Source organism: Hyperolius riggenbachi, chromosome 12 (assembly GCF_040937935.1).
Source record: "Hyperolius riggenbachi isolate aHypRig1 chromosome 12, aHypRig1.pri, whole genome shotgun sequence".
Lineage (NCBI taxonomy): Eukaryota > Metazoa > Chordata > Amphibia > Anura > Hyperoliidae > Hyperolius > Hyperolius riggenbachi.
Genome location: NC_090657.1, coordinates 149058791 through 149086279, shown reverse-complemented (window position 1 = coordinate 149086279; position 27489 = coordinate 149058791). Strand labels below are relative to the sequence as shown.

General features: G+C 41.4%; 2 protein-coding genes across 8 annotated transcripts in view; one reads left to right on the top strand and one right to left on the bottom strand.

The window, feature by feature from the left end:
- The window catches only part of LOC137542242 (protein 4.2-like), a 104134-nt gene extending 87753 nt beyond the window's left edge, over positions 1–16381 (top strand). For 3 of the 4 annotated variants that reach the window (XM_068264009.1, XM_068264011.1, XM_068264010.1), the window contains 4 exons: positions 10196–10453; positions 11897–12051; positions 12158–12291; positions 16100–16381. In XM_068264009.1, coding sequence (XP_068120110.1) covers positions 10196–10453; positions 11897–12051; positions 12158–12291; positions 16100–16262 — 710 coding nt within the window. In that variant the 3' untranslated portion in view covers positions 16263–16381. The remainder of the gene's footprint in view (positions 1–10195; positions 10454–11896; positions 12052–12157; positions 12292–16099) is intronic. The other variant, XM_068264012.1, reaches the window with a different exon arrangement.
- Positions 16382–20273: 3892 nt separating this feature from the next.
- Positions 20274–27489, bottom strand: part of CCNDBP1 (cyclin D1 binding protein 1) — a 40816-nt gene continuing 33600 nt past the window's right edge. For 2 of the 4 annotated variants that reach the window (XM_068264470.1, XM_068264471.1), the window contains 3 exons: positions 26465–26525; positions 24175–24221; positions 20274–20808 (listed from right to left, as the gene is read on the bottom strand). In XM_068264470.1, coding sequence (XP_068120571.1) covers positions 20700–20808; positions 24175–24221; positions 26465–26525 — 217 coding nt within the window. In that variant the 3' untranslated portion in view covers positions 20274–20699. Of the gene's footprint in view, positions 20809–20935; positions 21094–24174; positions 24222–26464; positions 26526–27489 lie in introns of all 4 variants that reach the window. The other 2 variants (XR_011025446.1, XR_011025447.1) reach the window with 2 other exon arrangements.

Sequence of the window (27489 nt, the reverse complement as noted above, 5' to 3'; positions counted from 1 at the left end):
ACCTTGATGTAAATAATGTTATTGTGCTGCATACTACAAGAAAAAAAATCATCACAATTGAGAGTGATTACTATTTATTCTGCTACAGTTGCAGACACTTAGTTGCACAATTGGCTCGGTAGTGGCTGAGTGTATATAATTTATTTAACTGACCATGTAGCGGGTCACTGCTTTCCCACCTAGTAGTAATTTTGTACACTAGGCAGCCTTTAGCGGGAACAGTAAATTCGGGCGCCTGAGGCAAGTGGACAAATCGGGCGCCGCCATTCACTCCCATAATAAATATCGTTTAATGGGCGCCCGACAGGAAAAAAGGGCGCCGGAGAAAAATAACGTTTTATAAGCGGCGCCCGGAGACTTTTACTGTTTTATAACTGCTTCTCATGATTACACATTATTTTATGATTTATAATTTTTTAAACATTATTTTTAAACGAAAAACAGTACAATCTTTTTTAAAACATTATTTTTAAACGAAAAACAGCACAATATTTTTTTCACACGTTATTAATGCTTATCACAGGGGGGTCTTAGGTTTAGGCACCACCAGGGGGGTCTTAGGTTTAGGCATCAACAGGGGGGTCTTAGGTTTAGGCACCACCAGGGGAGTCTTAGGTTTAGGCACCACCAGGGGAGTCTTAGGTTTAGGCACCATCAGGGGAGTCTTAGGTTTAGGCACCACCAGGGGGGTCTTAGGTTTAGGCACCAACATGGGGGTCTAGGGGTTAGGGGTAGGTACAGGGAGGGTTACTTACTATTTTTTTTAAACGTTATTATACGTTTCACTTTTTAAACGGAAGATTAACGTTTTCACAATTGCCAATTTCATGCACATTATTTAATGATTTATAACTTTATAAAACATTATTTTTAAACGAAATATAGTACATTACATTTTTAAACGTTATCCATGTTTATCGTTTAAAACCCGGCGCCCTTTTTTCCCAGCGCCCCTTTTTAACGTACGCGCCTTTAGCATCTCAGCAGTACAGGCTGATGTTCAAATTGGGGCTAAACTGAATACAAATCCATCAAAACTATTAAAATATTTGATCAAGTTAACTGTATTATGCTGGGAATACACCATACAATTTTCTGTTTCTGTCAGATTTTCTGTTAGATTATTTTCTGTAGAGACTGGTGACTATCTCTGGTGCATTGTCTTCTGGTTATCTCCTGCTGAGTAGAACAATGCGTAATTGCTAGGCAGATAGATGGTTAGATAGATAATTTCCAACATGTTGGAAATTATCTGGCAGGTAAATCTCACAGAAAATGTTATGGTGTGTACCAAGCATTAAGCCTCATCTACACGCGTAGATGAGGCTCCGATGTTCCTTATCAATCGAGCCGCTGATGCGGCTCGATTGATAAGATCCGACAGGTCAGATCTTGCCACCGCCGATTCCCTGCTCGTTCCCCGCGAGGGGACAATGGCAGGGAATCGAGCAGAAGATAAGCGGCGCTGGCGGGGACAAGCGGGGAATCGAATCCGACGCACGTACGGGCGAGTGGGGGCGCGCGGGGATGCGGAAGAGGCGTAATTCACACTAAAGCAACACGAGCAGACATATCAAGGCAACAAATTGTTTGCCTAATCACTTTGTTAAGTATTTATACTTGGGGAATAGGTCACCGACCTAAATTAACATACTACTGAAAGAAAAAGAACTAGATTCCCCTATTTAATAGTAATTAGCTAAGAGTCGTGGCTAATGTATGGCTAAAGACACCTGAATCAGTGAAAAAATCTTTATTCAAAACCAGCTCATAAAAATAAAAACAATTAAAAACAGGCAGCCAGACCTGGTACACAGGCCCCTGAATAACAAAAATACATATTTGAGTCAAGTGTGCAATATATCATGAGAAAGGTCAATAGTTCTCCTGGGTACCTTGTGATAAATATGGTAACAGTGTCCAGAAATTATGTATAAGAAATATAAACTAAAGACATCTGTTTCACAAATCCATATCCCAGGAGAAACATATGATGATATGTACAAACATATAAATTCCCTATACAAATTCCCTGCTCAACACAAAGTGCAAGTGCTAATCTTCTAGTGCTATACTGGATGATAAGATATCATGGAAGGTCCACAATACTATGGTGAAAGACATATAAATATGTAGATACAATACATCAATATCAATACAAACTCAAATTAGGTTGTCAATAAGACATAGTGAGGAGGGGAAGTGTAAAAGAACCAAGCAGGACACTAATGGTGATACCTAGTGAAAGGAATACAAACTGCTGAAATATGGGTGCAAAAAATTAGAAAAGTAAAGACCCAGCAAGTACCAAGATGAAATGAGTAAGAGAGCAAGTGAAATAAGATGGTGGCAATCCGCATGCCAAAAGGATTCAGGAGTGTAAAAAAGATGGCAGAGAACAAGCACAAGACTCACCCAATGAATAAGTAAATGGACACAGGAATGGCTGCACAGCGCTACCCACGCTGCCCCACTAGTTCCGCCGAAGCTGCCAAGGGACGATTTAAAACGGAAGCTGGCGCAGTTTAAGTACTTCCCTGGACGCGGCCGCGTCATAGGCTAACCCCCACGTGCCGTCATTGCGTCAGCACGTGCGGCCAGCCATGCGTACGTTGAAACGCATGAAAACTAAATGATACGCATGAAAAACCCTATGTGCGCCATCTAGTGGGCAAATAATATATCACATATCATTTTCAATGCTAGAACAGTAACGCTCATGAATAGAGAATTTGGCCGCCACCCAGTGGAGAAAGATAAATATACATACAATTTTAAAAAAGAAAAAAGATTTTACACAGACTCAGAATATCCCAAGAACATACACGGGCATCTGGAGCATATATGAATATTTTAGGGATAAATATCACAATTCACTAGATTTATACCATAGGAATATTTCTCCATAATTTAAAACATATGATTACATGTATATATACAGAATCCCTAAATTCAAATAATAAGGAGAGAGCATCCCAGAGGAAAAGACCTCTTTAACAATTAAAGTCCATAAGCAGGAACAATCACATAACATAAAATGAAATCTTCAATGCTCAGACAGGAAGGTTGCTTCATCCCAAACGGCCAACATAGTCCTAATCCTGCATTCCATACACCAAGGTATACCCAATTGTATTCTAAGTTCTGAAAAAGATATATATATACAGCATATAAGTAAACGTCATGCAGATGAAAACAGGGACTCAAGATCCCTACACAAAGATTAACCAATTCAACAAAAAGGAGCAGCACTCAGGAAAAACATAAGACCAGTCCTCTTACCCAGGACCCTGGGGTCACAAACAAGGACCTCCATCTACTCACAAAATGGAGGTCACATATCAGACGTGTGAGTCATTACAGAAGCCCTTCTCCAAAGAACATATCTGAATAGGCCCGACAGTGGACACTCAAGACAACAAAAAGTCCGACCTCCTCACCTTAAGGTCATAGAAGATGTAGAGTTACTATAGAACTACTATATAAGGTCAGAAAAATAAATAAAAAGCCAGATAAAAAAATTTCAACAGAGGTGAAAAGACATGTTACTGTGGCAAATAACAGCCCAAGTTGAAGTCCTCATTAAGGCCCATTGGGACCCGCGTACCCAGTTTGTGTATCCAGCGTAATTCCCACTGTAACATTTTGGTGGTATGATTTCCCCCTCTATTGTTAGGCTGTAGTCTTTGTAGTCCATAGACCTTCCATCTTTCTATTTTACTCAGGGAGCATGTCAGCGAATGTGCTGCCACAGTGGTCAGAACTTTGTCCTCCTGATAGTCCCTAAAGGCCAGTTTTAGGTTGGAACGATGTTGTTGAATTCTAAATTTAAGAGGATTTTTGGTTTGACCAACATATCTCTTTGAACATCCACATTCCAGAAGATATATCACCCATGGTGTCTGGCAATTAATGAAATCATGAAGCATGACACAAGAATTGTCCACATGATTCACAATATTCCTAGTGGCTGGCATTAATGAACAGATAAATTTGATTCCAACCCTCATTATATGTCGTAATCAACCTAACCACATTATTAGCCTGTGTGTTCTTTTTTCTGACCTGAAGTAATTGCTCTCTTGGAGTGAATCTGGCTCTACGCCACGCTTTTCGTATGTACTTGTTGGGATAACCCCTATTTTTAAATCTTTCTGCTAGCTTTTCTGCTTCTTGTTCAAATTCATCATCATGAGTACAATTCCGTCTGATTCTTAAAAATTGTCCTGTCGGGATTCCACGTTTTGTGGCCATAGTATGGAATGAAGAGTAGTGCAGGAGACTATTAACCGCTGTGGTTTTCCGATATAATGTTGTGATCAGTTGCCCTTCAGACCCTTTCAAGATCTTGATATCCAGGAAGGATACTTCGCTCTGGGAGACATCAAAGGTGAGAAAAATATTGAGGTCATTATTGTTGAGAGTTGTCATAAATTCATGTAACAACTCTATACTGTCTTGCCATAAAATGAAGACGTCATCAATGAAACGATGCCACCCCGCTATTGCTGACGTCATTGATGACGTCTTCATTTTATGGCAAGACAGTATAGAGTTGTTACATGAATTTATGACAACTCTCAACAATAATGACCTCAATATTTTTCTCACCTTTGATGTCTCCCAGAGCGAAGTATCCTTCCTGGATATCAAGATCTTGAAAGGGTCTGAAGGGCAACTGATCACAACATTATATCGGAAAACCACAGCGGTTAATAGTCTCCTGCACTACTCTTCATTCCATACTATGGCCACAAAACGTGGAATCCCGACAGGACAATTTTTAAGAATCAGACGGAATTGTACTCATGATGATGAATTTGAACAAGAAGCAGAAAAGCTAGCAGAAAGATTTAAAAATAGGGGTTATCCCAACAAGTACATACGAAAAGCGTGGCGTAGAGCCAGATTCACTCCAAGAGAGCAATTACTTCAGGTCAGAAAAAAGAACACACAGGCTAATAATGTGGTTAGGTTGATTACGACATATAATGAGGGTTGGAATCAAATTTATCTGTTCATTAATGCCAGCCACTAGGAATATTGTGAATCATGTGGACAATTCTTGTGTCATGCTTCATGATTTCATTAATTGCCAGACACCATGGGTGATATATCTTCTGGAATGTGGATGTTCAAAGAGATATGTTGGTCAAACCAAAAATCCTCTTAAATTTAGAATTCAACAACATCGTTCCAACCTAAAACTGGCCTTTAGGGTCTATCAGGAGGACAAAGTTCTGACCACTGTGGCAGCACATTCGCTGACATGCTCCCTGAGTAAAATAGAAAGATGGAAGGTCTATGGACTACAAAGACTACAGCCTAACAATAGAGGAGGAAATCATACCACCAAAATGTTACAGTGGGAATTACGCTGGATACACAAACTGGGTACGCGGGTCCCAATGGGCCTTAATGAGGACTTCAACTTGGGCTGTTATTTGCCACAGTAACATGTCTTTTCACCTCTGTTGAAATTTTTTTATCTGGCTTTTTATTTATTTTTCTGACCTTATATAGTAGTTCTATAGTAACTCTACATCTTCTATGACCTTAAGGTGAGGAGGTCGGACTTTTTGTTGTCTTGAGTGTCCACTGTCGGGCCTATTCAGATATGTTCTTTGGAGAAGGGCTTCTGTAATGACTCACACGTCTGATATGTGACCTCCATTTTGTGAGTAGATGGAGGTCCTTGTTTGTGACCCCAGGGTCCTGGGTAAGAGGACTGGTCTTATGTTTTTCCTGAGTGCTGCTCCTTTTTGTTGAATTGGTTAATCTTTGTGTAGGGATCTTGAGTCCCTGTTTTCATCTGCATGACGTTTACTTATATGCTGTATATATATATCTTTTTCAGAACTTAGAATACAATTGGGTATACCTTGGTGTATGGAATGCAGGATTAGGACTATGTTGGCCGTTTGGGATGAAGCAACCTTCCTGTCTGAGCATTGAAGATTTCATTTTATGTTATGTGATTGTTCCTGCTTATAGACTTTAATTGTTAAAGAGGTCTTTTCCTCTGGGATGCTCTCTCCTTATTATTTGAATTTAGGGATTCTGTATATATACATGTAATCATATGTTTTAAATTATGGAGAAATATTCCTATGGTATAATTCTAGTGAATTGTGATATTTATCCCTAAAATATTCATATATGCTCCAGATGCCCGTGTATGTTCTTGGGATATTCTGAGTCTGTGTAAAATCTTTTTTCTTTTTTAAAATTGTATGTATATTTATCTTTCTCCACTGGGTGGCGGCCAAATTCTCTATTCATGAGCGTTACTGTTCTAGCATTGAAAATGATATGTGATATATTATTTGCCCACTAGATGGCGCACATAGGGTTTTTCATGCGTATCATTTAGTTTTCATGCGTTTCAACGTACGCATGGCTGGCCGCACGTGCTGACGCAATGACGGCACGTGGGGGTTAGCCTATGACGCGGCCGCGTCCAGGGAAGTACTTAAACTGCGCCAGCTTCCGTTTTAAATCGTCCCTTGGCAGCTTCGGCGGAACTAGTGGGGCAGTGTGGGTAGCGCTGTGCAGCCATTCCTGTGTCCATTTACTTATTCATTGGGTGAGTCTTGTGCTTGTTCTCTGCCATCTTTTTTACACTCCTGAATCCTTTTGGCATGCGGATTGCCACCATCTTATTTCACTTGCTCTCTTACTCATTTCATCTTGGTACTTGCTGGGTCTTTACTTTTCTAATTTTTTGCACCCATATTTCAGCAGTTTGTATTCCTTTCACTAGGTATCACCATTAGTGTCCTGCTTGGTTCTTTTACACTTCCCCTCCTCACTATGTCTTATTGACAACCTAATTTGAGTTTGTATTGATATTGATGTATTGTATCTACATATTTATATGTCTTTCACCATAGTATTGTGGACCTTCCATGATATCTTATCATCCAGTATAGCACTAGAAGATTAGCACTTGCACTTTGTGTTGAGCAGGGAATTTGTATAGGGAATTTATATGTTTGTACATATCATCATATGTTTCTCCTGGGATATGGATTTGTGAAACAGATGTCTTTAGTTTATATTTCTTATACATAATTTCTGGACACTGTTACCATATTTATCACAAGGTACCCAGGAGAACTATTGACCTTTCTCATGATATATTGCACACTTGACTCAAATATGTATTTTTGTTATTCAGGGGCCTGTGTACCAGGTCTGGCTGCCTGTTTTTAATTGTTTTTATTTTTATGAGCTGGTTTTGAATAAAGATTTTTTCACTGATTCAGGTGTCTTTAGCCATACATTAGCCACGACTCTTAGCTAATTACTATTAAATAGGGGAATCTAGTTCTTTTTCTTTCAGTAGGATGCGGAAGAGGCGATCCGGCGGCTAATCGAGCCGCCGGATTGGAGCCTCATCTACGCGTGTAGAGGAGGCTTTACACATGCTGCAGTATAAGATTAAAATCCAGCTCCAGGAAATATATTTTACTTTACAATAGATTTGAAGGAGATTAGAACCTCTTCAGTCCAGCCCACAACCCTCTAGAATAGATTGTAAAGGGCAAGGACCTCTTCTACTGTTTCTTATTCATCTGTAAGTTATCATATGAACATATACCAGTATTGGCGATGTGTCAAACAACACAACAATTATAGTATGTATGTATTAGTATTGCTGGATGTACAGATTTTTTTACACGAAACGAGCAAATGAGCGTTCAAGCTATTGCGGTACTTTGCACAGGAGTCAGCGTGGATCTTATAGATCCGACCTGCTGTGACTGTCATTTTTGCTGTGTGTCACGAAGTGTTGTTCATGTACAGTCCTGGCCAAAAGTTTTTTGAGACTGTCAAAAATATTAGTTTTCACAAAGTTTGCTGCTAAACTGCTTTTTTTGAAATATAATTATAAGCACTTCATACGTTTCAAAGGCTTTTGACAATTACATGAGCTTTATGCAAAGAGTCAGTATTTGCAGTGCTGGCCCATCTTTTTCAGGACCTATGCAATTAGACTGGGCATGCTCTCAATCAACTTCTGGGCCAAAGCCTGACTGATAGCAACCCATTCTTTCATAATCACTTCTTTGAGATTCTCAGAATTAGTTTGTTTTTGTTTGTCCACCCGCCTCTTGAGGAATGACCACAAGTTCTCAATGGGATTAAGATCTCGGGAGTTTCCAGACCACTTAGTTATCAATTTTTTCCTTATGACACGGTGCTGGAAAATGCATTGTCCTTCACCAAACTGTTGTTGGAATGTTGGAAGAAGTTGCTATTGGAGGGTGTTTTGGTACCATTCTTTATTCATGGCTGTGGGTTTTTTTTTGGCAAAATTGTGAGTGAGCCCACTCCCTTGGATGAGAAGCAACCCCACACATGAATGATCTCAGGATGCTTTTCCTTTGGCATGACACAGGACTGATGGTAGCGCTCACCTTTTCTTCTCCTGACAAGCCTTTTTCCAAATGCCCCAGGGCTTCTGGAAAGGGGCTTCATCTGAGAATATGACTTTGCCACAGTCCTCAGTAGTCCATTCACCATACTTTCTGCAGAAGATCAGTCTGTCCCTGATGTTTTTTTGCTAGAGAAGTGGCTTCTTTGCTGCCCTTCTTGACACCAGGCCATCTTCCAAAAATCTTCGCTTCACTGTGCGTGCAGATGCGCTCACACCTGCCTATTGCCATTCCTGAGCAACCTCTGCACTGGTTGCACTCAGATCCCGCAGAAGAATCCTCTTTAGGAGACGATCCTGGGGCTTGCTGGACTTTCTTGGACGCCCTGAAGCCTTCTTAAAGGGAACCTTAACTGAACGGGGGGTAAAGAGTTTTTCTTACCTGGGGCTATTACCAATCCCCTGCAGCAGTTCTGTGCCCTCGGCGCCGCTCTGGAATCCTCTGGTCCCCCGCTGTCACTTAGTTTCGTTTTTGACGACTCACCAGTCGCCGGCCGCCATGCGTATTATTGGACGCATTCACCAATGCAATTAGCGCTATCCGCACATGTAGATATGCGGCAACGCGTATTTTTGTACGCGTTGCGGTCCGCAATAGCGCTAATTGCATTGGTGAATGCGTCCAATAATACGCATGGCAGCCGGCGACTGCTGAGTCGTCAAAAACGAAACTAAGTGACAGCGGGGGACCAGAGGATTCCAGAGCGGCGCCGAGGGCACAGGACTGCTGCAGGGGGCTGGTAATAGCCCCAGGTAAGTAAAACTCTTTACCCCCCGTTCAGTTAAGGTTCCCTTTAACAAGAATTGAACAGCTTTCCTTGAAGTTCTTGATGATCCTATAAATTGTTGATTTAGGTGCAATCTTAGTAGCCACAATATCCTTGCCTGTGAAGTCATTTTTATGCAACGCAATAATGGCTGCATGCGTTTCTTTGCTGGTCACCATGGTTAACAATTTAAGATCAATGATTTCAAGCATCACCCTCCTTTTAACATGTCAAGCCTGCCATTCTAACCCAATCAGCCTGACATAATGATCTCCAGCCTTGTGCTCGTCAACATTCTCACCTGAGTTAACAATATGATTAATGAAATGATCTCAGACGGTCCTTTAATGACAGCAATGAAATGCAGTGGAAAGGTTTTTTGGGATTCAGTTAATATTCATGGCAAAGAAGGACTATGCAATTTATCTTCATAACATTCTGGCGTATATGCAAATTGCTATTATAAAAACTTAAGCACCAACTTTTCTAATTTCCAATATTTTTGACAGTCTCAAAACTTTTGGCCAGGACTGTAATTGTGCAACTGTACCCATATCACGAGATCACGAAAACAATCACTTGTGGCTCCAAAAATTGCTGGTCATTGCAAAAATCTCAATGACTTTACTGTAAAAACTTGTGATAGGCAATAAATAATTCTGCAAAAACAGAGCAGGATCATCCACAAGGTAACCTAGACAGGAACCCAGTGTGTGTGAAGGAGCCCACCTGACACCTTTTCTAACCCCTCCCCTCCTCAGATTACCAGAAGGACCATAAGGGGGAGCCACAGCTACTATCTTGCCTAGGGCCCCATTTCATCTTAATCCATTTCTGTACAAAAATGTTGTTGTCTTTTTGCCTGTTGGAGAAGTGTACAAACTTCCTGTTCGGAATGGAAGCATACAATTTACATAGTAGGACTATACTAAGAATATTGACACTGACTGTTAACAGACAATTTGAACACTGTTTGTTCTATTGGCAGGGTCTGTTCACCACTGGGAGGTGTTCCAGAGATCTGCCAGAGAATCAGAGCCAAGTTCCCCCATCACTCTCAGTATCCAGACAGAAGATGCGGTGTTCTATGGACATGACATACCTGTAGCACTGAAAGTCTCCAATAATACTGAGGCACAGAAAAGCCTCCATGTCTGCCTCATTGCACAGTATGTCGATGACAATGGCAATGGCTGCTTGCAATTCTGGCAACAACACCTTAATGTTTCTCTCAAGGCAAAAACAGGTAATTTAACATTATACATATGATGGCAATAAGCCCTACATTTATTAGATGACATACTATGAACACAATGTGTAGGAATCTCCTGCACAGTCTTGTAAATTAGTACGTGTACTGACTATAATGGCTGGTGCACACCAAGAGCGCTTTTAGAAACGCCAGCGCTTTGAAAAGCGCTTGGCTAATGCATTTGAGGGCCGGTGCACACCAAGAGTGCTTCTGAGCGCTTTTAGAAATGCCACGGCTTTGAAAAGCGCTTGGCTAATGTATATTGATGGGATGGATCACACCAGAGCGATGTGATTTTCTCCCAAATACAAACGCAGGTCCTGCAGCATTTTTGCTGATTTCTGAGGCGATTCATTCTCAGTGTTAAGTATAGGAAAGTGGAAAATCGCTCTGAAAACCGCTAGATCAAAAAAAAAAAGTATCAAAGCGATTGGAGCCCATCAAAGCGATTTTCCAAGCGTTGTTGTTTCAGAAGCTGTTTAGTCCCAGCTCTACTGTAACAAGAATTAAAAACACCACACCAAAACGCTTCAAAAATAATTATGCACGATTAGAATATCACTAGGAACATGCCTAGAAAAATCACTTCAAAAAGTGCTGAGTGTTTGCGATTACGCTAGTGCTTTTTGGTGTGCACTGGCCCTAAGACAGCATTTACCATATTCGTCAATACCTCAGCTCCAACATTCAGGCTCGGTTCCCACTCGTGCTGGATCAGCTAGAGAGGACAGTGTAATGTCCGCTTTGATGGTCCGGTTGTAGTCTGGGGCAGATGTGTTACCCCCATAGGCTATACAGTATGGTGAACACATCCGCCTGCCCGGGATTATTGTGAAGTGCACAGAAGTGGGACCTGCTTACCACATTGGATCTCACAGATCCATTGCAGAGTGACAAGTGTGAACGGTTCCAATTTATAAAATAGGAGTCGTTCCCTGTCCATTTAGCAATGAGCAGAGAACAGACAAAAAATGTTCATTCTCAGATGAAGTTTGAACAGAGCCTCAAAGCAGCACTGACAGGTGCTACAAATAACTTTGATAACTTTGTTACAATGGCACCTGTCAAAATGGGGGATACATTAGAGAGTAAGTGAATGGTCAGTTCTTGTAGGTAATATATTTAAAGCAGGAAATATGGACAAGTGTAATGCTAGGTTTCACAGTGGGCATTGTGTTCCCTGTAACGGTAGGATCACATCGCAATGGAACTGGAAAGTCGCATGTTACCCATGTGTTGCGTCACATACAGTGAAGCATACAGTCAGTGAACAGTATGCTTCACCGACACTGTCAAGACGTGTGTTTCGCGGTAATGCAGTGTGCAAGCAGTGTGTAAGGATGCTGCACGCCAATGAACTGTAATATGAACATTTGTAAAGTGGTTTTCTTTAAATGTATTATTTTTTTTTTCTGTTTCATTATTTTCTGCCATCAGATTTTATGTTTCACGCCCAGGTTCAGCGCCTTCAGTACTCCTCATCCCCACTAGAGAGCAGTGTGGTCAGACTCACAGGTCTTGTGAGAGATGTCACCAGCACATATTGCTCCAGCAAGAAGCTGATTCTTCACAAGCCTCGTGTTGTTGTCCAGGTAATCATGGGTAACTGTATACAGAAAGCTCAAAACTCCTCCATTGCTGAAACCAGAAAACAAACAGTCTGCTTTTCATGTGATTCATTTCCCATTATTTCTTCAGATGCAGGAAGAATCTCTACAGTATCAGCTCATAACAGCGGTGGTCACCGTCACAAACCCTCTAGAGGAAGAACTGCAGGACTGCACTGTAACAGCATCTGGAGAAGGACTTATTCACAAGGAGAGGATCTACAGGTGAGTATCTGTAATTATGGCTAAAGGAAAAATATCATTATTTTCTTATTTTTATGTACAGGTATTATTATATTAGTTTAAAAATATTATTTTAAAGAGAATAAAGTTTTTGAAATATAAAACCTTTAATGTAAACCTCTGTGAACGTTATCAAGGAATTTGTGGGTGCCAGGGTTAGTAATGGACCCACTCGCACGTAAATCATTGTTCATCTGAAACTCTGCTCCCTTGGCAAAACCACCGTGGCGGCTTTTGCTAGAAATGTTTTTGAAGCCCTGTGGCCACTTCCACTTGCGTTGCCACCACCCACCATCAGTTCTTCAGCCTGGGCCTAGGTGGCTGCCAAGCTGGAATGGGCTGCGGCAACATAGGTGGGAGTGGCCACAGAGTGTCAAACACTTTGGGCAATAGCCAGTTACTAACCCTGGCACCTGCTGATTCTTTTAAAGAAGTTTACATTAAATGTTTTAGATTTTACAACTTTAGCCATCTATAAATGCCAACAGTTACGAGAGGGATATGGAGGCTGCCACATTTATTTCCTTTTAAACAATACTAGTTGCCTGGCAGCACTGCTGATTTATTTGCCTGCAGCAGTGTCTGAATAACACCAGAAACAAGCATGCAGATAATCTTGTCAGATCTGACAAATGTCAGAGACACCTAATCTGCTGCATGCCTATTCAGGGTCTATGGTTAAAAGTATTAGAGGTAGAGGAACAGCAGGATAGCCAGGCAACTGGTATTGTTTAACCTCCTGATCGTTATTCCCAATACTGTGTCGGGCATGCCGCTTCAGAGGTTTTGCTGGCCTCAGGAGTCCCCCACTATAAAACTATTTGTTTCTATGGATAAATAAGATGTTAGCTAGCACTAGGCTAGCTAGTACAAGTAGCCACAACCCCCCGATAGCCAGGCATCCCCCTGATCCAGCTTCTTATACATTACCCAGCCTGGTTCCAGCGATTGGCGCAGCCTCTCCGCACAGCTCGGGTCTTCTCTATGGGGAGAATCGGGTCTGCGCATGATGGCGGTGACATCATGTACGATCCGCCCCATAGAGAAAACCAGGGCTTTGCCGGGAGGCTGCGCTGGAACCAGGCTGGGTAATGTTTAACCGGCCGGATCAGGGGGATTCGGTGCAATCGGGGGGGAGATGTTGTATAGTATTATTGCAGACACAGCCTAACGTATTATGACAACTGGCACCATGCTGTATGTTGTATAGTGTGATCGGGCCCTTAATAGATCATTGTGATGCACTCTGGAGTCTCACCTCAGTTCTAGAATAAGGAATTGGTGCTTGAGAGGGGCAATCTTTACCAATGAATGAATAATTATCTGCACTTCTCTTTACACTTGTCAGAAAATGCCTAGTGCTAGTTCGTCACATGACCCTACCAACTAAACCAGTGACTGCACTGACGGAGAGCATGGTGTAGAATTGCCCGATAGCCACACACACAACCAAGGCCGGATTTATACTTTTTCTGCCCCTAGGCCAAATGTGTTGCGACTCCCCCTCCTTGTGCAGCAGCGCCCCTCCCATTCCATGTGTATCCGTGTACTGCAGCCCCTCTCTTTCTTTAACCGCTTTCCTTTTTCCTGTGTTGCTCCCCTTTGCAGCCTCCTCTTTCATATGTATCAACCTCTTTTTTCATGACTAAGTGTCCCCTCAAACTGCAGCCACCCAAGAAAATCCAGCCCTGCACAGTACACAACAAAATACACCAAGCTATAGAGATGGTCAACGAGATGGAAATGGCTTCCAAGCAAATTCCATGCAGCTTGGAATCAAAATGAATGCAAAGTGCATTTGGTTGGCCAAATTCTAACCTGCATACATCTCTGCATGCAAGCTAAAATGATTTGCATCACATTGACCATCTCTACTAGGCATGGAGAAGAACACAGAATGGCTCTGGAGGAAAGAGGGGTTGTTCTCTTGTATACGGGTTTAATTCTGCACTAGGGTGACATGCAAATCAATAAATAAAATGTAAAGCTACAGACTATTTTACATTTCTGTAGCCCAAAGCAATTGTTCATAATAATTTCAAGGGATAACCTAAATATACTCTAGAATTTTTTCCATGATAATTACAAATGCTTGCTGTGGCCTAGGTAAATCTATGGGCTGTACACACCTTTAAACCTTGTACACAAAAGCATGCTGTGTTCAGAAATACATGGCAAGCATGGGAGGTCGTGTTGGAAGACTGTCATGGGGAGGAGGAAGGATGGCAATGGATGATTTGGAGGTCGGTCCAGCCAAGTATCAGTACTTATCAGGGCTCGGCAAAGACTTACTGATGGTAGCAGTTTGCACTGATAAAGGTGGCAAGAGTTTATAGCATACAACGCTTATTAAAGGACAACTGTAGAGAGGCTGCCATGTTTTTTTTTCCTTTTGTGCAATACCAGTTGCCTGGCTGTCCTGCTGATCCTTCGCCTTTAATACTTTTAGCCATAGCCCTTGAACAAGCATGCAACAGATCATTTTTTTCCTACATTAATGTCGGAAGTGAAAAGAATAGCGGCATGCTTGTTTATGGTGTTATTCAGACACTATTGCATCCACATAGATCAGCAGGGCTGCTAGGCAACTGGTATTGCACAAAAAGAAAAAAACAACATGGCAGCCTCCCTACAGTTGTAACATAAAGAGAAACAAAGGCACCAAGAGAGTAAAAACAGCTATTAAAAAGTTTAAAATTACTTAGGAGGCAGTGGTGGACTTACCTCCTGCAAGCAGACACAAGAAACTGTGTATTAGAGATAAATCAAATTTATTAGTACGCTCCAGGGGGAATTTTTGCAATGCGTTTTGCAGGCCTAAACCCGCTTCATCAGGCAATATATTGGAGTACACAACTGTAGACAGAGGCACAGAATGGTGTGTCTTAAGGCCAAAAACATACATAGACTACAGAATAGTGTAATTGAGGTTGTAATATATTTGCTATTAAAACAAAAAGATTTAGAGTATGTGCTGATTTAGGGGGTGTTGATTAATATATATATAATATATATTATATATACTGTATATATATTTATATATGCTTATTTAGGGGGGGGGGTAGGTAGAGAGTAGGTGGGTAAAGTCTATTCAGGAGATGGGAAGGGAGGTATACTATAGAGGGTAATAATGAGGAGAGAAGCACACACAGGGGGTGTGTGTGCTTATTCGAGAGGGTAGATAAGGAGTAAGTGGGGGAAGTATATTAGGGGGTGGGAAGGGAGGTTATTATAATGGGTAATAAGAGAGGAGCAGAGCATAGGGTATTTTCCAAATAGGTTACCAAGAAATGCTATTAGCAATGATATGGGGATCTGTGAATAACAACATGGTGCAAAAAGGGATAAATAACGGGTAAAGAACAAAGCAACCTACCAGCAATTGGTCCGGGTAACACCAAGTGCCTCAGTGCCGAGGTGTCCCCGTACCCCCTAGGGGGGTGTGGTAATGCGACCATAGCGTCGCACTTGCGTGCCACGGTATAACATAATGACAGCGGTGTTTCCTCCTCCAGCATGAAGCGCATGTAATGCGCATGCGCCAGGGGCTCCATCTGCCATTCTTGTTATGGGCAAGAGGGGAATGTTATGGGCCTGGAAGGAACCCTGGTTTGTGAGTATTTTTCTGTACTCGTTTCATTAACCCATTTGCCAATACTTACTACACTTTATTGGGCTCTTGGGTCTTTTACATATAACCCTACAGTTGTCCTTTAAAGCTTCTACAGTTTTGCTAATGCACAGGCTTAGCAAGCCAAATTTCTGACATTCTCTTCTATCCTGATCACAGGTGTGATAATATTGACCCAGGAAGTGAAAGAGACTGCAGCATTATCTTCTCTGCAAGCCAAGCAGGTGCACAAAAACTTTCCATTAAATTCAACTGCAGACAGTTCAAAGATGTGACCATCAGCCACAGTATCCAAATTCAGCCATCCAAAAATATCAAGTGAGCAAGAAGTATGGAGTGATCAGAAAGCCATACAATGTTTTACTCAAATCGTAGTGATTTAAAAAAATAATTTAAATATGTATAACATTGCAATACAAAAATAAAGACATTATATAAAAATTGTCTGCCTGATTGTTCATCTAAATCTATTGTACTGTAAACCTGTAACACATTACATGCGTGCAAAGTTTTCTACATTCATAAACCTGCCAAGTTGAATAAGTCTCGGTTTGGAGGAGCATCCTTAATGGAAGCAGTTTACACCCCCCCCCCCCCCATGCACAGTGTATGTTGGAGTGTGCTGATGAATGCATAGCTACCACACCTCGCTCAAGCTTGCATATTTGCGTGTCCCTGGCTGCTTCTGAACTAGCTGTGAGGGAGATGCAATGATGCAAGCTGGAGTTGCATCCACAGGCACTCGCCTTGGGGGGGAGGGGGGGGGGGGGGAATCATCCTATGGGCAGGTCACTCGATTTGACCTATTTTTGTTAGATTAAAACTGTATGTGGGGGGTGGTCTTATGCGCAGATAAGCTTATCCGTGAGTATATACAATAGATACCAGGCCATTATAAATTATGTAAATTGTTTAAGTTGAATGAGTCAAGCAGTGGTTATCTGTGTTTATGGCAATTTTTTATACAATTATGCACTTTCTGGAACAAGGAGTACCTTATTTCCCTTATTCAGCCAAGCAGCCCCAAACCATAACATCTCCACCACCATGCTTTACAGTCAGTTTTTGGTTCATCTGGTGAAATGCAGTCTTTGGTTATCACGAAGCATGCTTTGTCTGCCCGTAGGACCCAATGGCAGAAGCCTTTGTCTTTCCCTAGCTGTCCATTAGCAAACTTCAAAACTTAACCAATACATTTTCCAGATGATGAAGGTGTAGTCAGGCAGTGGTCATGATTTAGGCATGTATTATGGAGTCCTAATATTGTTGTCACCTATTATGGCACCCTCTGTTATAGTAATTCCTTCAGTGCCCCCCACTGCCTTCTAGCAAGTCAAATATTCTCCTGAGTCCTCCTCAATGTGGAGCAGTGGCAGAGGTATCACTTTTATTAATCACTACAGATTTACCATAAACAGTGTAGATAATTCTCTCTAGAGAACAAAATAGACTAGCAGAGATGTTTAAACAGTGGTGACAGAGCAAGATCAATAAAAACATTAATAGCTAGGTATACAAAAAGGATTCTGGAATCATACTGCCAAAACACAATATTTTAGCAAAATACATTTTATTGATATGCTATGCAATTATACAACTTTTACTATATAGCCTTTCCTTTTTTGCTTGAAGAATTGACTGGAGAGATTGAGTTTGGTGGCCATATTGTACCTAACTTCTAGGTGTAAAACTATGAATCCCACTGATAATTATCTGCACACCCTTGAAATGCATCTCAAGTCAAAGAAATGACGGTATTGATTTGCATGCGGTCAAAACACAATCCAATAACTTTTTTTTGTTTTGTTTTTTAACTAGAATCTGTTTTTCATTATATCCTAGAATTGTGATGTACAAATTGCAGTGTGGGGGTCCTCTGCTCCTGCCAGAATGCAGTTTCTGTTTCTGTGGTCTTTGAGTCAAAAACAGGGCAAATTCTAGCCTCGACTTTGGGTGTTCTCTTTTCTAAATAATGGGTCCACTCACCTGAGTCTGATAAATCCTTAGCATGAATGGACATTTATAAATTGAAAATTGTATGGAAGAGAGGTGTGTGGAGAACAGACCCGGGACAAGGTCCTCCAGCACCCACGGTTGAGAAATCAAAGTGTGTCCCTCCATCCCTCCCACCACAGCTGTCAAACACTGATTGCTATTAGAGTAAGAGGCACCAGAGGCCCCCCACGCCCTGAGGCTGGAGCCTCTCTCATTTCTGCCTCGGCCCAGCCCTGGTGGAGAGGTGAAGAAGATCGACATTCTGAATTGAAATCATTTAATTTGAAAATCAGAAATGTAAGTTTATTTTTTTATTAATAAATGCTCCATTTACCTTTTGTGTGAGATGAAGCAACAGATTTAAGAAAGACTAGAAACCTTTCCCTACACTCCAAAAAAAAAGCCCTGCTTGAATTGTTGGTTTAGCTCACTGTCCTTTATGTTGCAATGCTTAAGTCGTCCTGTTTTAACTGTGTCCAGTAGAAACTTAAAAGGTTCTTTACCATAAGTGTACTGCTGGCTAGAGGCCTGCGTGGGTCCAACTTTTCAGATCCACAACCTGCTTTCTGGGTAATCCGGTACCCGCACCTGATTGAATCAAAATAGGTACCCGAACCCAACCCGCATTTCGGGTAACCCGCAGAATTAAGGAAAGCAAGACCCCCACATATCACACGAATCAGTGTCTGTTGCAACGGCTTTTTCCTCTTATGTTTTTACTACTGAATAGAATTCTTAAAAGGGATTTTTTAATATACTGAACATAAGATCCCCAATCTCTAAAAAGTGCACCTAAACCGAGAGGGAGATGGATGTTTCTTTTAAACAATACCAGTTGCCTGGCAGTCCTTCTGATTTCTTTGGCTGCAGCTGAGACTGACTCACACACCAGAAACAAGCATGCAGCTAATCCAGTCTGACTTCAGTCAGAGCACCTGATCTGTATGCTTGTTGAGGGGTGTGGCTAAAAGTATTAGAGACACAGGATCAGCAGGAGAGTCGGGCAACTGGTATTATTTTAAAAGGAAAATCCATTTCCTTCTCAGTTTAGGTTTCCTTTAAGAACACTGCCCTGCCTATTGGAGGATGTATACATGGTAATTGTCTATCAGCTGAGTATGATGCACCAGTGTCTGCATTTTTATGCGACTCACTAAAAATTGGTACTTTTGAGAGATTCAATGCATCAGAATCATCCAACATGGAAGGCTTTTTGTATCTCTTGGGAGATAACAATATAAGCTTGCAGGCAGGACTCCTAATCACAGAGGAGTTTTATAACAATTAGCTTTACCCAGGAGGAAGAAGTTGGAGCTAGCAAATCACTAAATAAGTTACTGCCTAAATGGATCAGCTGCTAAGGGCCTTAATTTGTTATCCCCTACTTCTGCCTCCTAGAGGAGGCTTATCAGTGCATAGAGAGAATCTTCTTGCTCATTACTATGATGATAAAAGGTAGGTACACACGTCCAACTTTTTTGAACAACTTGTTTGAACGACAAGTTGGACGTGTGTACGCGCTGTTGAGCGAATGATAACAGCAGGTTTTCCCAATCCGCTCAGCGGATCCATTGGACCAACTGTTGTTCAAACAGTTAGGTCCATACATGTGTACAAAAGACTTTTAGTTGTCTGTCCAAATAATAGATGTTCAAACAACAAGTCGTTTGATCAGTCATTTAATCTAGTCCATTGTTCTATCCAGTCCATTATCTATTATCAACGACATGTAAATTAGTATATCAGCTGCTTTGTTGATCAGTGTGTACAGGACGTCTGAACGACTTTTTGTTTGCACTACAAGTCGTTCGGACGACAAGTTGTTTGAAAAAGTTGGACGTGTGTACGCACCTTTAGGGAGTCTTAAAGAGAACCCGAGGTGAGTTTGAAGAATATTATCTGCATACAGAGGCTGGATCTGCCTATACAGCCCAGCCTCTGTTGCTATCCCAAACCCCCCTAAGGCCCCCTGCACTCTGCAATTCCCCATAAATCACAGCCACGCTGCTGACAAACAGCTTGTCAGAGCTGGCTGTGTTTATCTCTATAGTGTCAGTCTGCTGCTCTCCCCGCCTCCTGCAGAACTCCAGTCCCCGCCTGCATCCCTTCCCTCCCTGCTGATTGGAGGGAAAGGACGGGGGCAGGGACCGGAGCTATGCAGGAGGCGGGGGAGCAGCTTAGACTGACACTACAGATGTAAACACAGCCTCACAGCACAGTTGTGATTTAAGAGGGATTGCAGAGTGCAGGGGGACCTTAGTGGGGTTTGGGATAGCAACAGAGGCTGGGCTGTATAGGCAGATCCAGCCTCTGTATGCAGATAACATTCTTTAAACACACCTCGGGTTCTCTTTAAACCTGCTGAAACATGGACATGTCAAATTTTTCCTGGTGCAATACCAGTTCCAAAGGATAATAGAAAAACTCAACAAAGGGGTGTCTTCATCATGCTAAAGTACACAGACATGCGTAGAAGTTTAGGTGTATGACAACTTAGCCCAACATACATACTGAAAAGAAAAAAGTTTATAATGCAACCTGGTGAAAACCACCCGAAACTGAAATATAAAAGTTTTTAGTGAACAAACTGTCAAGGGGAAACAGTTTTAAATTATCTTGCGCCTCTTCACATTTAAGAAGCCTTCACATCCATCTTCAGCCTGAGAACAATTTTTGCCTGCTGTCCTCAAAGGTTACAATAGAATGAGTTACAGACATATTTCCAAACTTTGAAAGCCCGAAGCTGAGCCATGGAGTTCTTTGGTCAGAGAGCACCTTGGGTTAAGTTCTTAACTTTGTCCATATTGTGGTCAATGGCTTTGCAGAGGAACTCTACCCAGTTGGTTTCAGAGTCGGGGCAAACATGGGATGACCTGCAAGACAAAACAGTTGTATAAGCTTTTGTTAAAGCTGAGTTGCAGGGAAAAATATTTTTATTTTGTTAAGAAGGGTTTTGGACTTTTAATGCTCTCCTATGTCTCTATTTGAAAGAATTATTACCTCTTCTTGGCCAGAAAAGAAACTGGGAAATCTCTCCAAAACAGCAACAAAACAAAACATTTTGTGTAAAGTTGGGAAGAGTCATCACCACAAATTTTTTTCTTCTTTTTTAATTTATTTGTAGTCCTCAGTTTTTGACCCTGGAATTAGCAAATTTCCTATAAATGCCACAAAATAACAGAGGATCCAAAAAACAGGAAACATGAGTAAATATTTCCAATAGAGACAGACAGAAATAATAATAATAAAAAAAAAATGTAATCCCTTTTCACATAATTCAAAACTAAAAGCAAATGCTTTCTAGAAAGTACAGTTAACTGTTTGCTTCCCTATAAGTGTTTCAGAAATCTGAATTGGGTCCTCTGCTTAGGATACTGGCTAGAGAGATCTGGTTGTTATGGCCTAACACCATCTAATCTGCAGTAGTAAACAATACTAAAAAACATCTTTTGTCTAAAGCTATGTACACACATACGACAACGATCGTTCGTTGTGAACGACGAACGATCTTTTAATTGATGAAAGAACGAAGAAGTAGCTTTTAAAAGTGTGTAACGATTTGATAGTTTGTTAACGAACAAGAACTCATACTGTAGGTATGTAGGTAGAGCATTTAGATAATACAGCGTTGAAAACACATAAAAAAACCAAAAAACACTCTGTCCTGTTTTAGTGTTGTAATGATCCGCTCAGCTGGATGCACTGGCAGACAGCTGTTTGACCATTCCTCTAGTCTGTGGGCTGCAGGTCTCTGCAAGAGAGACCTGTCTTTCCATTACAAGTTTCTGGTCTGTTCTGCTGCTGAGGAATTTGCATACACTCGTTATGCAAATCCCCTACCTGCCTCCTTTGATGACTGGCAGTATAAAGAGCTATGTTTCCCAGAGTCCTTTTTCTGGTCATAAGGGTTAGTCCTGTGGAACACTCTTGGAGTGTCAGCCTTGCTCATTGTTTGAAGATTAGCTTAGAGTAATTCCTGGGACTGCACTAGGCAGATTCCATAGTGCAGTTAGGATTGCATATCTGTTTTGTTTGTCTGTTGCGATTGTTCTGTCCCAGCGGTGGTCGACAGGAAGTCGTTCTGATCTTTGTTCTTGGAGTATAGCTGGAGCAGCGGTTGCTACCAGCTACCTCCTCTATCTGTCTTGCCTGGATCGCACTCGCCTAGCGCTAGTGCTGTGGATCCATCTGATCTCCATCTCTCTTGCTGTACTTTGGATCGCACTTGCTCTGGCGGAAAGAGCAGTGGATCCAGCTCGCTCTGTTTCTATACTTGGATCGCAATCGCTCTGGCGGAAAGAGCAGTGGATCCTATCTCTCACTTATTCCTGTTTTCGTGCATCTGTCTTGTCTGCTCCGAACGCTTGCTGGAGGCTCGGTGAGGTAACCGTTAAGCAAGCGCTCGCGTCCTCTGTTTCATGTTTGTCTGTCGGTGGTTAGTTAGGCGTGCTTGTCTCTGTTGTGCTTATCACGCGGGGACCGCGCATACACGCGTGCACTGTTGCGAATGAGTGCGGTGTTCGCGTTTAGCTAGCGTTTGTTATTTTCCTTATCTTCTCATTGTATGATTTGCTGTGCCTTTGCTACTCTCGTGCTCTGCCTTGCTGTAGCCTTGTGTCATCTCTGGCAATCGCCTCTCTCGCGATTGCGTTCCTGCTTCATATCTGCTGTTGTGTATGCACCGTCGCGGGTTGGCGACTAGTTTGGTGCACACACATACTATCTGTCCCTGTGCTCATTCTCTTTCGCAATCGCTTCTCCTGCGATTGCGTTCTCACTTGGTTTCCTTTGTTGTGTGTCCGCCGTCGCAGGGTGGCGGCTAGATTGGTGGACATACATACATTCCTCATCTGTGCTTATTCGGTCTTGTGTCGCTGTTAGCAATCGCCATCTCTGGCGATTGCCTTCTCACTTTGTCTTCATGGTTGTGTGTTCATCGTCGCAGGGTGGCGACTAGTTTGGTGGACACACATACCCTCTGTCGCTTTGATCTCTCTCTTTCAGGGCTATCTTGCCCTGCGTTTCTTCCCTTCGTACAATTCCTGTCTGGCGTCTGTGGCAGGGCAGAGGAGCTGTTCTTCTGCACTCCACAGCTCCACCTGTCGACAGAAATTTCCCTCTACAGGTGCATTGCACCTTTTGCTGGGTTCCCTCAAATTACACGCTTGTGGAGGATTACCGCAGTGTCAACGCACGTCTTGTGCGCTGATCACGGAGGGAATTCCACAATCGTTACAAGTGTCCATTATAATTACAATTATGGTATAATCATGGAGCAATTAACGTGTCACATTAACATCACGTGTATTCATAGAACAAACGTTAAATAACGAAAAACCACGTGTTGCGCTTGAGCATTAAAATGAAAAGTTCTATGGAGATATAACAAAATGCGCATGTCAAGCCTAGTACGAATGACAGATTTCTAACGATGTACTAGTTTTGCAAACAATTGTCGTTTAAAAGATCTTTCGTTTTTAACGATCTAGCTAGTCCATCGTTTGACTTAATGATCGTTGGAGGTTTTTTTAAACGATCGTCGTTTGAAATGATCGGGGAATGATAGTTTCAAACTACTATAGTCGCATGTGTGTACGCACCTTTACCCAAAAAAATAGGCGATAAAAAGCAGAGGTTTTGCTATGACGGTGAGCTAACTAGAGTTTATGGCTGTGCTTAGGGATGGTCAATGGCATGCAAATATTTCTGAGTTGATTCAAATTTGTATACAGATTTTTTGTACATTTCTGCAGCTTGAAAAGGAACCACACAATTTTCAAGCAATTTACATAAAACTAGCATAAAAATGTACATCAACTCAGAATGATTTGCATCTCATTGACCATCTCTAGCTGTAATGAATGAAGTCCGGTCATGACTAGGAGAAGCCTCACCTCTATTGTTTACAGAAGTGTCAGGGGTGACTGGAGATACACCCGATATACACAGGTCAGGTCTCTCTATGAGATGCTTGGTACTACACTGACTGATAACTGTTATTTACTCTACATTTACTTCCTGATGAAGCAGGATTTTACCCATGAAACGCCTTGCAACAGTTTTTTGGAGTATGTCAATACATTTATGTTTTTTTTAAATCAACAGTTTCAGGTCTGCTTCAAGGAGGTAAGTCCACCACTGCCTCCATAGTGATTTTAACAATTTTAGTTTGTTTTACTCTTGATGCCTGTTCACTGTTTACAATATTAATGACAAACATGCAATAAAATGACACATACCTTGTGATTTCCAAGACTTTTTTCAGGACTGAGGACAGTTTTGCAGCCTAAAATGTGGAATGGCAGATAATTAGATATAGCACCGATAACTGAAAGCTTCTCTTGGTAAAGAGTAAAGGGACAGTAGGCAAAGCAAAGAAAATATGTATCAATCAGCCAAAATATTAAAACCACTGACAGGGAAACTGAATAGCACTGATCATTTTATTGCAATGGGACCTGTCAAGGGGTAGGATAAATTGGCAGCTTGTGAACAGTGAGTTCTTAAAGGTGATGTAATGAAAGGAGGAACGTCACACGGGCCACATTGTGAGGACTACACAACATCTCCAAACCGGCAGTGCTTGTGGGGTGTTCTCACTATACAGTGGTTTGAATCTACTAGAAGTGGTCAAAGCAAAGAACACAGGTGAATCCTTAACAAGGCCATGGGCACCAAAAGCTCAGTGATACACAAGGGGAGCAAAGCATCTGCTCCAACCCAACAGAAGAGCTATTGTAGCACAAATAGCTGAAAAGCTTACTGTGAGAAGACATAGCAAATTCAAATCCACAGATTTCAGAAGAAATCTATTAAGCAATAAACGAGCTGCAGTCCAACGCTAGAAGGTCATTTATCTTCCACCGCTGCTGTTCCACTCCACTCGCACTGTAATTTTCCAACATGTCCTATCATACTTTCAATCGATAATCTGCTCAAATAGGATATGTTCCGGCAATGTGACTGACTTGGCCAGTAACCATTGGAAAAATCAATGTGTGGTCGGCATAAGCAACCCTTGAGTAAAGCTTACAGCCCAACACGGGTGTGCTAAGGGAGGCTAGTAGCTCTACTAGACTTTAATGGGTTTGTCAGCAATAGTAATGTAGCTCCAGCACTAGCAGCTATTTAGTTGCTTTAACTAGTTTCTAATGACTTTGTCATTCATGTGACATGGCCCTAACTCTGCTGGTCACGACCCTGTCTTCTCTTTTTGAAATGCAGGCAGACCAGTATTTAGGATGGCACATTTAGGAGAGTGAGAAAAATTGGTTTGCTAAGTGTTGAAAAAGGCTGTCTATGTCAAACTGTCGTGACTAAACGGGATTTTAGCACCGTTTATTATTAACATAAAAGGCTGTTTTATTATGGTCACTTAGATGATGTAAAGCACTTCCAAGGCGACTAAAGAAATGGAGTTTACTTACCTGGGGTTACCTAGAAGTCATTTGGGTCCCTAGCCTCCACTCGCTTGCAGGCTCTAAGGTTTGCCAACCCACCCAATAGGTCAAAGTCTTGTACACATGCGCTGTTGTGCACATGCCCCATGTGAGAACGGCGTTGCCAATCTTTAGAGCCTGCCAGCAGGACACCAGAGAAAAATCGGAGCAGCAGCGAGAGACTCAAATGACTTCTAGTGGCTAGAAGAAGCTCCAGGTAAGCAGAACTCTATTTCTTTAGTCGCCTCGGAAGTCCTTTAAGAAGGTGGTTTCATACCCAGTTTGCAGTCTTGGCTTTGTCAGATGTGAAAACAGCACCATTAAAAAAGGTCCATGTACACACAGTCTTACATTCCTTTCATACTATATGCAGTTATATGTGCATGTTGCACACACAATGTTTTAAAAGGAATTTGAAGTGAAAATAAACTTAGAATATAATTAACTGTATGTATAGTGCAGCTAAAAATAGTAGCAAAGATATGAGTCTCATATAGTTTCCAGTACAGGAAGATTTATCTAGGCAAAATAGCTTCTCTGAGCTCTCCGGCTAATTTACTCAGCTACAGTGCTATGTTCTGAAGCACTTGTACATCAAAGTAACAGTGAAAGACAACTTCAGATAAGATAACTGCAGGGAAGTTCAAAGGGTCATTGTTTCTGCTCTGTTTAAAATGCTGAGTGTAGTTTGTAAACGGCAAATATTAGAAAATGATGCGATGTTATAAAAAAGCAATATAACTGAAAATATAAATATGAGAGTGTTGTCTTAGCTACTAATGTTCTATTAATTATCCTAATTGTAATACTACACATACAATTCATTATATCAGAAGTTTTTTTTCCCCGATTCAGTGCCCCTTCAGTGTCACTTTAAATGGGTAATTTCTTACTTACTGTGGTACACAGCCCAATGCACAGCTGCATGCACTTTTCCATACAGCACAGAGGTCTGCCATTCATGGCTACACATGGCAGCTGGAAAGACTGTGTTGTGTTGTGTGTAGTGTGAAAGGGGATTGAGAGAAATACTGGCTAGAAGCAACAGTGAAACTAATACATTAAAACAGATCAAGATGAAGGTACATACATTAAGTCGAACAGCAGCATGGTTCATTGGAGGGTACATGCTCAGAGCCAGCTCATCCACACTAATACAAAAAAAAATAAAAAAAAATTACATTTTAGTTAGATTACCATGATATACTGTACAAATACAAAAAATTCAGCCAAGCAAAATAAAACCCTGAGAAATTCCAGCTGATCCAGAGGAAGTCTAGCTCCCTTACAACAGAACTAAAGTACTAACATAGTAACATAATTTGGTTGAATACATTTGTCCATCAATTTCAACCAGAAAGAAAAAACAAAAACAAAACAAAAAGCAGTTTTATAAACATAGACATCTGTCTAGTTAAACATTTAGCCACTACTGCAAGCACATTAGTTACTAGATGGATACAATATCCAACATTATCTTATCTTTTGTGACTCTCTTTCAACTGGCAGAGTCCCAGTGGATTGGCGTACAGCCCACGTTTTCCCATTATTTAAGAAGGGCAAAAAATCAGATCCAGGAAATTATAGACCTGTAAGCTTAACATCAGTTGTATGCAAACTATTTGAGGGGTTACTAAGAGATAGTATACATGACTTCATACTAGAAAATAATCTTATTTCTCAGCATCAACATGAGTTTACTAAAGACAGGTCCTGTTTGACTAACATGCTCAGCTTTTATGAGGTAGTGAATGCTAATATGGATATTGGGAATGCTGTAGATGTGATATACTTGGACTTTGCAAAGGCCTTTGACACTGTTCCCCACAAAAGTCTGGTGCAAAAGTTGAGGATGCAAGGACTGGGGAAGAGTCTGTGTGCATGAATAGGGAACTGGCTAATGGACAGAAAACAAAGAGTTGTGGTCAATGGATCATACTCAAAATGGGAGACTGTTAGCAGTGGGGTACCACAGGGGTCTGTTCTGGGTCCAGTGCTCTTCAATTTATTTATTAATGACCTAGTAGATGCAGTAGTGAGCAATGTTGCTATTTTTGCAGAGGATACAAAATTGTGCAGAATCATCAACTCTCAGGAAGATAGTGTCATATTGCA